Source organism: Aulonocara stuartgranti (genome assembly GCF_965226115.1).
Source record: "Aulonocara stuartgranti genome assembly, chromosome: 5".
In the NCBI taxonomy this organism is placed as follows: domain Eukaryota; kingdom Metazoa; phylum Chordata; class Actinopteri; order Cichliformes; family Cichlidae; genus Aulonocara; species Aulonocara stuartgranti.
The window spans coordinates 22,807,910-22,820,435 of NC_138943.1; the positions used below are offsets into that span (position 1 = coordinate 22,807,910).

At 39.9% G+C, this 12,526-nt stretch overlaps 1 protein-coding gene across 7 annotated transcripts in view; it reads right to left on the reverse strand.

The window, feature by feature from the left end:
* LOC309706395 (inositol 1,4,5-trisphosphate-gated calcium channel ITPR1) overlaps nucleotides 1-12,526 on the reverse strand; it is a 73,579-nt gene that overhangs the window by 22,974 nt on the left and 38,079 nt on the right. For 5 of the 7 annotated variants that reach the window (XM_082532898.1, XM_082532899.1, XM_082532900.1 and 2 more), the window contains 3 exons: nucleotides 6,161-6,208; nucleotides 4,430-4,562; nucleotides 1,653-1,843 (listed from right to left, as the gene is read on the reverse strand). In XM_082532898.1, coding sequence (XP_082389024.1) covers nucleotides 1,653-1,843; nucleotides 4,430-4,562; nucleotides 6,161-6,208 — 372 coding nt within the window. The remainder of the gene's footprint in view (nucleotides 1-1,652; nucleotides 1,844-4,429; nucleotides 4,563-6,160; nucleotides 6,209-12,526) is intronic. The other 2 variants (XM_082532902.1, XM_082532904.1) reach the window with 2 other exon arrangements.

The window sequence follows — 12,526 nt, forward strand, 5'->3', positions numbered from 1 at the left end:
CTACTCTACGCTCTTTCGAGACCTTTTCCCCGTTCCTCAGTTTCTTCCTTCTTCCTTTAAATTCGCCACCTCTGCATTCACATTTTTTCCTTTTTTTAGACTGACTACTCTGGTTTAGCACACCTGCACATCAAGGGCTTTGGAGGGAAACGGAGCAGCACACCATGCAGTTAGAAGCCAGATGGCTGACGAGTAAAATGTTAAAAGTTGTCATGTAACAACAGAATTTACAGCTGTCTGAGATCTCTCATAGCTGTAGCAAAAAAAAAGAAAAGAAAAAAGAAAGATAAAAAGCCGCTATGTGACTGAATTATAGGAGCAAAGGAGTGCAAGAGCCTGAATGTAAAATATAACCTCTAGTGGATCCGTGCATTGGCCTTGCATGACAGCAAACAGCATGCATGTGTAAGTGACTTAACTGAGCATGCAGCTGGGTTATTCTGTGTGGTTTATTTCTGTGCACTATGTAGGCCATGAGTAAATAGTTAACGGTGTTACGTGAGTACAAGACACCCAAGATCCAACAGGTGCTCAGCTCAGCACGACAGTCACACAACCCCACTTATATTTCCCATGGCGTGCTTTCTTGAAGAGACGAGAGAGAACAAAAGAAACGCCTGATCTCAAATTCAAGCTTTAAGCTGTCAGTCACAATCATCATTGTTGTATTTATAGAGATGAAACGAGGCTTTTATCTCAGGCTTCCTTTATAAGCCATCCAGTAACTAAAAGAACATAAATATTTGCACTGTATGGTGCAGTTCTAGCACTGCAGGATAGCTTTCCCTGCAAATAAATCTCCCTTTCCAGAACAAACTTAAGAATGCGAGGGTAAGAGGAGCTCCAGTTTCTCCTCAGTCCGCTCTGTGTTTCCTCATCCCTCCGCCCTCTCTCCCCACTGCCCCAGTTCCGGAGGCCCAGCGTGACCCAGTTTGGGCCAGCAAGAGAACGCAAGGGAGCGAGGCTGGAATGTTTTGAAGGCTGAGACATTCCTCATTGTTCATTCACACAGACCTTATGTAACACAGACGGATCACGTGACGTGGCTCTGCAGCAGCCGTGGGAAGCCAATGCATTATCTCTGAAACAGTGGCTTCCTCTAATCTGATTATGCAAGCTCCTTGCTTACACAACGTAGACGGACACACAAACAGAAAAATGGGGATCCACTGACAGAACAACAGACATAGGAAGAATGGACGGTGGGGGAAACAGAGCAGCTCGGGCTGAACCCGAAAGGAGGAGAGTTTATTTAAACTACCCAATACACACCTAAGAATTTCTAAAATGAAAAAACAGAAACACATGAACATTTTTGATCCAAAGTCTACTTTAGGTCTACTATTGACATTATTAGCAGCTGGTCTGGTCTCCCAGCTAAGTTATATAGGGCTAGACGTGAGGGGGAGGTGCCGCAGTAATGTACATGTGCAGCTATGGTGGCACACTGACCCACTTACTGAAGATTGTCTAGTGATGAAAAATTCCCTCAATTACACAGTGTTCTTTACACTGATCGTATTGGAGCAGATCATATTTAAAGTGTATAATTTTTTAAAGTGAGATGCAGATTTATACACAAATCAGTTGTTTCGCAGTAGACAACAGACACAAGTCCATATTCTTAAGGTTGAAATGTTTGGTTAACTGACCTGGATGGTGGTGTTTCCACCCTCCAGCAGCGCAATAGCTAAGAGGATGCTTTCTTGGAAGACTCGGTCGCTCGTGGTGTTCATGATGAGGTCAATAACCAGGTCAGAGGCTCCTTCTTTGTCCAGATGACACTGTACCTCTGCCAGGCTCATTTCCCCACGACTCAGGCCCCCATGTCCCCCTAATCCACCTAAAGACCGAGATGAAGCAATGGGACAATTCAGAACAGGCTATATCAGACATGTGGCGTTAATTTTTCATTCTAATCTGGTTTATTTTGGAAAATTTCCTGCAAATACATGGGAACTACAACTATAACCATTTAACAGCTTATTAAATCATCTGGAGATAATAACAGAGAAACACTACTTTGCTCTTAGTAAAGCAAATTATAGTTCAATTAAAACATATAGTGAGATTAAGTATTTGGACTTTTTTTCATCTTTACACCAGTACAGTGCGCTTTAAATCAAACAATTAATATGCAAGTGAGTTGCAGTGTTGAAGTACAAATTACTTTTGACAGTTGAAAATGGAGGACTATATAATTTCTACACACATAACCTGTGGTTGTTTACAGAGACAAAGCTCTAAAAATGTGCTGTTTTCCAAATATTCATGGACCCAACACACAGTTAAAATTAAATAAGAAAAACAATGTGCTCAAAACTTTTTGTTGCTTTAATAATGTTGTGAGTCATCAGAAAGTGTGACCACCACTGTCAAATCAGAGGTTTTAGCAGTTTGCTAGTCTGGCATATACAGGTGTGTGTAAACACAATGGCACAATCTTCCCAGTCGTGGATATTCCAAATTCATGCCAAGGTCATACAGTGCAAAAGGCAGAGAAATTGCAAAAATCCCAAGAGCTACATCGCAGACTCTGCAGACCTCAGTTAATATGTTAAGTGTTAAAGTTCACGACAGTATAAGCAGAAAAAGACTGAAGAAAGATCCTTTTTTTTGAAGAAGAAAAGATGCCGGGAAAAACCCTCTTTTATTTAAAAATAACAAGGCAGCATGGTTTAGGTTTACATCTGAGCAAGCCATAACTTCTTTAATAATGGCCTTTGGACAGATAATGATGCCATTCCACTTTGGCAATAATGCCAAAGTGGAGATGTCTGGTAATAATGCGAAGTGTCAAATTTGGAGAAAACCAAACACAGCATGTCAGCACAATCAACCACACAAACACTAACTATCAGCATGGTGGTGGAGGGGTGATGATTTGGGCTTGTTTTGTAGATAGAGGACCCGGGCATGTTGCAGTCACTAAGTCAGTCAAATACAAGGCCATCGCTTAGACACCTAAAGCTTGGCTGAAACTAGGTCATGCAACAGGACATTGACCCCAAAGCACAGCAATCAAAGTCCAGACCTCAACCAGAGTGAAATGCTGTGATGTGATCTTGACAGAGCTGTGCAAAAACAAGCACCCATGAATCTCAATGAACTGAGTTATTGCTGAAGTTATTGCTGCTAAAGGTGGTAAAAGTTACTGAATCATGGGGTGTACTTAGTTTTTCACTGCAAAATGTACAAACTTTTTTCTTTGTTAAAGAGTCCAAAAAGATGAACTTAAACAGGTCCCGAGCATGCCGTGCTATCAATCCTTTACTAACCACCTGTGCAGTGCAACTGTCCAGTGGTGTGATTCATTGTACAAGCCTTTGCCTGTACATCCCCCCTTGAGGCCCAAGCTTCAGGCTACATATGGAATCTCAGTGTGGCTCTTGTTTCTGCAACAGGTGCAAAGTCTGTTTTCACAGGAAGTAGCAGCTTGTCACCTAGCAACAGTAAAAAGTGGATCATGGAGGGGATGGGTTTACTTCCTGCTGACTGGAAGTTTGCCAAAATGTTGGCACAAAAGGGAAAGATGGAGACCTGGGTACAACTTTAATCATCTCTGTTCTTGACTCCTGTTGAAAGAGCTTTTGTACAAACATCTGAGCTACTTATCACAAGGCTTAGTGAATCAGTGATGTCCTTTAAATCACTTGTCAAAACAGTTGTTTTTTTTGTGGTTTTTACTGTTATTGCCTTTTTTAAAATCTTAATTGCATTTATTTTCTGTTGATATTTTGTGTCCTCTTTTGTCTATCATTATTATCATTATTATTATTATTATTCAGTAGCATTCTTGCCACAGCAGATACAAAGTGTTCAGATTATTAGGTTAACAGACTCACAGCACATTGTACTGACACCAGCACAGTGTCCGTGTGTCCCCCGAATCTATATTATGATAAAATGTCTTACATCAAACATGGCAAAAATCAACCAATCGCTCAAAAAACAGAAGAAAATACACACATTGCTTTAGTATTTTGACTGCAGATAATAAAAAAGTAGCAATGTTATCAGGTAGTGATAAGAATATTTTGCTCTGCATGCTCAAAGGGCAGTTCACAGCCTGACTCAGGAGCTGATAACCAGCTCAGGGCCAGACAGATAAAGCCCCATCCTTATATAACAACCCAAAAAGAGGTTTGCCACACTACAACTTCAGAGGCAGGGAAAAAAAACGCAAAAGGTTCATCTAGACTTTGATCTTAAATAATAGTAGTTGTAGTCATGTTTGGCAGCACAATCCCCCTCCTCTTCAGCAGCATGCGTTTGGTAAATGCTTCACACAGACACCAGGTCTATTAGAGATACTGAAAGATGGGTTTCCTTGGCCTTTCATGCAGGAAGAAAACACCACTGAAAAGAATGAACAACAAACTTCCGTGCTGGTTGTTAGAGATGAGTAACAATCGTCGTTGCGTCCCACCTGATTGGCTTTTGCCCGGTCCAACCTGACCGAGGGGGCCATTGCTAAATGACGTCAGGCTGTCCCTCCGCCCACCACTCCTATGGAAGTTGCCATAGTAACGATTCACCAGAATCTGTCTCAGCACCTCGCCCTGCAAGAGAAGACAGAGAAGGACGTAATGATGTGATGTCTGTGGCGGGAGAGAGAGAGAAATAAAGAACAGCTTGTGTAACGGGACAACGTGCATCATTAATGATGCATTGTACATTTCTTTTCTCTGTGAAGACTGCAAGAAAACGCAGCCTCAGAGTAATACAGACTAAAGACAAGTTAAATAAAGAGTAAATTAAATCTCTAATAAAAGAAAAATTCCTAAAATTCCGTGCTGGACAAACTTTTAGGTATAGGATAAACTTTCTGATATTTACCGCCTACATTAAAATATTGTTATGGGTTTCATCGCAGCAGTGACTCTGTGTAGTGACAATGTGAGGTCCTGATTTTCACTTAGACAGACCTGGGGCCAGCCCTCCCACACTGTGACTCATCCTCTGTCGAGCAGTCAGCAGCACGACTTTGGCGTTGTCATGGAAACCGCAGCCCATAGCTACCTGACAGACCTCCCATGGGATAAAGTGAAGGAAATGAAAGAGAAGGGTTTTTTTTGTGTTTGTGTGCAATTATGTGCAAATCATCAACTGTGGGTGGTCCTTGATAGACGACGGAGGAGTTATGTAAGCTCCGCTGCCATAGTTATGCTCCAGAGGTCAGGATTACTTTATGTAGGAGGTGCGGGGAACACTATTCTCATTGTTCATTGGTTGGAGGTTAATCAATGGTATGCATCATGCTTAACGGCAAAGCACAATCAGATGGAGTCAGAAAATTATTCCCTGATCTCTAGAGTCGTGAGGCATGAGCCAAACCCTTATGGCATTTTGAACAGGAGGTTATCTAAACTGTCAATACAAAGCAACTCTATAACAAAGTCTTGCCACTCGCCACTATTAAGCAGCAGGCACAAACTTTTTGAAGCATTATCTAAATCAATATTAAATTTCGATGGTTATTGGGAAATGAAAAAGATCCAAATTTTGCGCTAAAATAAGTTTCATCCATCTTCGTCCCCCTGTAAGTTTTACCTCTACTATTTTTTACTTCAACATTTTTGCTGTTGAAAAATTCTTCCAAAAAGTAAAACAGGAGTTTCTCTGTGACATTCAAAAACATTCAATAACTCTAGGATATGAAAGGCCTTTGGAGGTAATAAAACCTTCACTGCTTATTTGGTAATAACTACATGCAAGATGCCAGGAGTCAGGATACACATATTTAATGATTGGATGAATGGTCAGTGATTAAACCTGTGTGAAAAATGTTTTCCTCTAGGAGATTAGTCCTATATATTGATGAACCCATCAGTGGCGGCCTCTAAAAATACTGATTAGACACAGACATGCCTGAGGCTCTGTAAAGTCTCTGCTTTGTCATAAACACCATTAGAGAGAGAATGCAGAGGAAAAACATGTTTTCCTTCATCAGTTACACAATCACCATGACTGATCACTTGGCTGTTGCTTAAAACACTAAAAGAAGAGTTCTCATAAACCTAGAAGGCAAAAAGAATCAGGTCACAAAGTGGGAATTTTTCATTCTATATGCATGACTGCTTTACATGTAAATCTCAGTATGAATCTGTCTAGTGTTGGGGTTTTCAGTTAGGTTGCCATGCTCTTAAAAAGTACCTACCCTCTTTTGGTCCTCCACCAACTTCTCAGGCTGGTTGTTATCCAGCTGCTGCGTGCAGTGAGTAGTGTGCGCATAGTGGTTGAACAAATACAAACACAGGGTTAGTATTCATGCAGCACAGAGAAGGCAATTGTCAGGTTAATTACCACATCTTGTACCTATTCAGCTGTTTCAAGTGGCCATGCAAAGGTCTGCTCGGTGTGACTTGCTATGCTTTTACTGGTAGGTCAGAAACCGAGGAAACATTATGGCTACGTTTAGGAGAGCTGTGATAGGAGATGTGTACTGCGGTGACTGTGTTGAAATTCTCCAGTGGATGCTTTGTTCATTTTCTGAATTCCCTGCAGAAACAAAACTGTAACCTTTTTCACACATTGGGCTCAGAGATTAAAGGTTCAAAGGTGTTTAGACACTTACGCATGAAGTTAAACAAAACCACTGAATCAATGAACCATGACGTTCTGTTCAAATACACGCCCGGCTTTGAAAAACATGCTAGGTTAATGCTGCCTATATCAGCCTAGAACGCTATTGAAAAATAGGTGCTTAATCTCAATTTTAATAAAGGTTATCATTCTAAACTTTATCAGTCTTGTTTTGTTTTTTTTGTTTTTTTTTATCTTCCTTGAGGATGATGCCCTCCAAGTCTTTACTGCTTCACTTAAACTCTTGCTTTTGGTATTTCATATGCAGTCTTTGGGTAGTGAAACACATGCCCAGTAGGATTGAGATCAGATAAAAGACTCAGCCAATCGCCAAAATGATGAAATCTTGTCCAGTGACCTTTTGCTTATTTGGCCAAATCTGAGTCTGCAGGATGTTTCTGTCTACCTCTCTGTTGGCATATTGCTTTTTTCAGCAAAAAAACCCCAAACAAAAAACAAATAAATACCAGTGGACAGGTTTTATTTAGAGCCACAATAGCTTAAACTTTACATTCATTTAACCGTAACCAGACCTGTTTTGTGAGGGAAGCATCATGTAGTGAATCCTTTGCAGATTATTGTCATGTCTTCTCTTCAGTTTTGACCACAAAACATCAACGCCTACATCCAGAGAATCAGTCATAACGTGCATTTTTCAGCAGAATTGCGCTTCTTGCATACCTGCTTGTTTGCTATTTCCTTTCTTTTTCTACTTTGTTTTTCTATTCACAGCTAGTTTCTTCTGAATTGATGCAACACAGCTATTATTGAGAACTCTGACCAAGTTTGTTCATTTTTAAATCTTCAGTTGTATGTGCTCTTCATACAAACAGCCTGCTCTATTTGAGTTTAAATGCCAGATCTTAACTCTTAGTCAAAAAGTTTTGATGCATGATCAAGGATCCAGGTAAGGAAATCCAGAAAGTTGATTCTTTTCATCTGGATGTAGTGTTTTCAGTGGGAGAAACTTTTTGTCACTCATCCAAGTGACTCGGAGACCAAGACTAAAGAAGTCGTTTAGTCAGAAACCAACTTTCCGTTAAACATAAATTGGTCAACTGTCCAACTGATTTTGGATTTTTGCAACTTGGATAACGTGTGTATAAATGGCCATTTCCCCTCAAACAGTTCTTTCAGTGGTGAAAAAGGGCAACCAGCCTAAAACTGAGGATATGCACTTTAGCCTAGTCTGAAAAACAAACAAACAATATTGTAACTTTTCTAATGAGCCATCAAGTTTTTTAAAAGTATAGTCCAACCTGCTGGATAATATGGTTTTTCACTATTGAGTTGGGAGACCAATATAATTTTCTCATATGGCTTTTCTTTTTAAATATGAAAACTCTGCAGCTGAACTTATCATAGCTTAAAGAATGACAAAAGTCAACTATAAAAAAGTGTAGCACTGTCTAAAAAAATAAAATAAAAATCCAAGTATGTTTTTTAAGTTTGTTTTAAATGATCACATGCCCCAATGAAGGATAAAAAAAACATTTTGCTTTTTGAAAACATTCATGCTGACCATTTTGATCATCGTCTGAAGGAGTCATAGAGACAAAGTCTACAGTACTCTTTCTGTAAAAACTGTATGAGTCAAAAGAACGTTACTTTCAACTTTAAAATTTCCACTTTGCTTCCGCAGATAGTATTTCCTTTCTGAGTTATGGACAGTAACTCAATGCAGGATTTCCTGTGAAAGAGCCAGTAAATCTGAAAGTCTGATTTCACTTACTCAGACAGTTGAAACTTCAATTTAGCTTGAAATCAACTCATAAAAAAATATATGCATGAGGTCACTTATGTATATATTTTCCCTTTTCCATTATTGCCTTCAATAAGGGAAGTAATTACTTTATTCTGATTCAGTAAAAGGACTAGATGCTACAATCCCTGATGGTGCATATGATACAAATGCATTAGAAAGGTATAACTTTTTTAATGTTCATATGCACCCTAGATGCCATTGAAAACCCTACAGTTCCTAAGGCTTATTGTTTGCTTGCTGCATGAAGTATAAGGGCTTCTTGGTTGGTTGAATTGCAGTGTCACAAGTCTGTTACTGGACTGTTCTCCAAAATATACAATTATCATTTTAATAACTTAGACCTTCCCCACCGTGCTCCCCTCCTAAAACACACACACACACACACACACACACACACACACACACACACACACACACACACACACACACACACACACACACACACACACACACACACACACGAACCAAAACTGAAATCACACTGCAACTGTCAGGTAGTCAGGAATGGGAAAATACAAATGAGGTGAGAGGTTCTCAGTTTGAACTATGCTATGAGTAGGACATGACAAAAAGTGCAATGATCCACTCCAGTAATATAGAGATGCATTGTGTTCCTATTTGTAATTCCTAAAGTCCTATTGGCAGAACCAAAACAGTGGCAGTTCAGATCAGATTAATATTAAAATTCAGTAACTATATAATTCTTCTGTTCACTGGGGAAAAATTCAACCAGAGTAAGCTACTGCTGTGCATACATTGTTATGTAAAAGGACAGTGTAAGAGGGCAAGAGAGGGGAAAAGACAGGAGAGGGGCGATGAGGTTAGAGTTACATAATCACTCTAAAAGAAACCAGGCCACTAAACCAATGACAGAGATGCTTGCAGAAGCCATCTGTTACCAAAAACACAGTGGGCAACAAGAAAACCAGTGAAAGGCAGAGACAGAATTAATAAAAAAAAGAAACATGCTATGAGTATGTTTTCATGTATTCATGTGAGCTGAAGCTGAACTCAAGAGTATGATGATCAGAGGTTTGCTCAGATACTCACATAAACTCCTCTTGATTGATTAAATGTTTCTAGCAAGTTGCACCTGGACCAGATGCTTTTGGTAGTCATCAACATGCTTTGGGCATATGTTTTCTTGGCAGAATTCAAAGGGTTCATTTAAAATCGTTGGTTTCCTGGCATAGACCAGGCTTTTAAATGTAGAATACAAACTTTCAATAGGGTTGAGGTCAGGTTTTGGGAAGGCTTTTTCCAGAAGCTTAATGTTAGCTTATTTTTCTTTTCCAAAACCTGTTTTGAATAGTTTGTGGGATTATTTTCCTGTTGAAATACACAGTTGTGTCCAAGTTTTACTGTCTAGCTATTTGGAGGTTGAGCAATCTGCCAGTACCACTGGTAGCAAAACAGACCCAGAGCATGATGCTACTGCCACCATACATGACAGTACAGTGTTCTTAGTTTTGAAAGCCTCACTTTTACTCCAGCGGGCATATCTCTTGTCATTATCTGACCATAAAACCTTTTCTTTGTCTCGTCCATGTGGGCAGCTGCAAATTTTAGTCAAGCTTGAAGGGGTCGATTTTGGAGCAGGGGCTTCTTTCTTGGTTGGCACCCTCTCAGTCCATGGCGATGTAAAACATCAGTGTAACATCAGTGTCACTGTGGACAGTGACACTGATGTTACAGCAGTTTCCAGTTCATGTCAGGCTTGAGCCTTGGTGGTTACTGGGTTGTTTCTGAACATCCAAACCAATTTCCACCCATCTGAGTGTAACATTTTGGGTCTTTTCCCAGACCTCAGCAAAGTGGTGACACATCGAATAAGTGCATTGTCTCTTTCAAATAGCAACTAATACTTGTTAACTTTTGTTTTTATGTTCTAGAATTTTGTTATGAAGCACTTTGTGATGTTTATCTTGAAATGTTCAATACATTTAAAATTTTACATACTTTTTTAAACACGATTGTTTGAACTGATGATCTTGGAATCTGACCTACTCAACTTGTGTAAATGTTCACTTCTTAGATCTTCACTGAGGTCTTTGGGCTTTCCCATTGTTCTCAGTATGTGTCAATCCAATGAGTGCTGTCAACAAGCTACCAACTGTAATCAAGCAGGATTGCATATGAGAAGTTAACAGACCTTGTGCAGTTAAAACATACTGTATAACCTTGCGCACCACTATCAAGCCTGTATGCACTTTTGATCCTGTGTGGATTACAGCTGAACCAGAATAGATTCAGACAGGTGGATTCAATATGTAAAAGTTATGAAAGATATATGCTGTACAACACTTTTCTACTTACTTATTAAGGCTTTTGCATACATTTTTGTGTCATCAAAAGCTCTGCAAGTATTCAAAGATACGCAAAAATTGCTAACATGAATGTCAAGCAGTAAAGGAGGAGGCTAAAGAACACCCTGAGTATATCTGATGTGGCATAGTTAACACTGGACCTGTAGTAAAAAAAAAGTATATTAAAATAGCATTTATATACACACACACACACACACACACACACACACACACACACCCTTAAAAGAATACAGGTTTTTAACCCTTTACTCTTAAACATAACATCTTCACAGTTAAGAATATCTCCCCAAATCAGAATAAAAAGCAGGACTGTTTTCAGTTATGTGACCGTTCTAATGTGTTCTAACATGTTTCTTAACAGGAAAATGAGATACGCATTTTGTTTGTTGGTGTGTGCGTGTGGGTGGGGGTGAAAAAGCACAATGAGACAGAGCAAGAAAGAGAAAGTGACAGACGGAGACACAGCAAGAAAAGAAGAAAGGGAAAACACAGAATATACTCATGAGTTCTTTGGAATAGCTGAAATGCAAATAGTGGGATTTTAGCACATGGCATCAAAAAGCGACACAATTAAGTCTAGCCTGAATCTTGCAGGTTTTAAAATGATTATCTGTGCATAAGCAGCAGCTATGACCTATGAAATCTACTGATTCTAATGTTTCCAGCACTTCTGATGATGATCAAAAAGCTTATGCCTTCTGCTCATTGCAACAATTATTTCATATGAAGAGTATTATTGAGCGAGGTGTGATATGAGACGTGGCTTGGGTTCTCAGTGTTAAGCCTTTTTGACAAACACAACAGCTGATCCCAGCAGCAGATATAACAGAGTTTAGCATCAGGTTGGGGGCTACGCATGCACACGCTGGAGGATCAGCATCTTTCACAAGTCTATCGACATGTTTTCCCTGTCACTACATCAAACCACAATGCAAAACGCTGATCAGAGTAGATATATGCTTCTCACCACCCCCCGACCTCACCACAACGACCACAGGCTAACCCCTCACGTCTGCCACATCCGCCCAAACTACAGTATATTCCACCAAACTGGAATCTCCCCAGGGCAAACCCCTCGATCAGTCTCACACCTCTCAGTTGAACATAAAAGGAAGAAAGTATGCAGACACACATGCACGTACCAAAAAATTCATGCTAATTTACGTGTGTGTGTTTTCTTTTTTCTCTGACAGTGCATAAATAAACACATCTTTGCAGGTGGAGGCTGAGTCATGTTTAAACCAGCGGTGAATGACATGAAAACTGGGGTTTACCACTCGACTGCTTGTTATGGGCAGACAGTAGAGCAGACTTAAATTAAAAGGCTGTGCTCTGTCATTTACATTGTAGCTGACCCACTTCTATACCAGAGCTGTAAAACAAATTTCTGTCTTGACCAGAGATGGAAAAACCTGCTGTGAGAAAATGTGTTAAGTAGATATAAATAAAGCAAGTCAAAAAAGCAAGATTACTCTTGCAAGCCACAGGAAGAAACAGTGCAGTGAAAGGGATGATACAAGCCTTATTTTCCAACATGGAAGGCTTGCATAACTGCTTTGCCTAGACCACACACACACACGCACACACATCAGGGCAGGTGAAGCCTGAGAGTAGAAAGCCTAACACTGTATCCTGAATTCCTCTGGCTCTTACATAACTCTGACAGTCAAAGAGCAATGAATTAAGCTGATATTCATCTCGGTGACATTTAGCAATGGGATAGTACGCACACATCAGCGAGGCCAGAAATATACCTCGGGCCGTCTCTGTTTCCATTTCTCCATTTCAAAAAATGCCTCCATAATACTTTGCAGACACTGCTGCATAAATCGACTTCATGTGACCCACA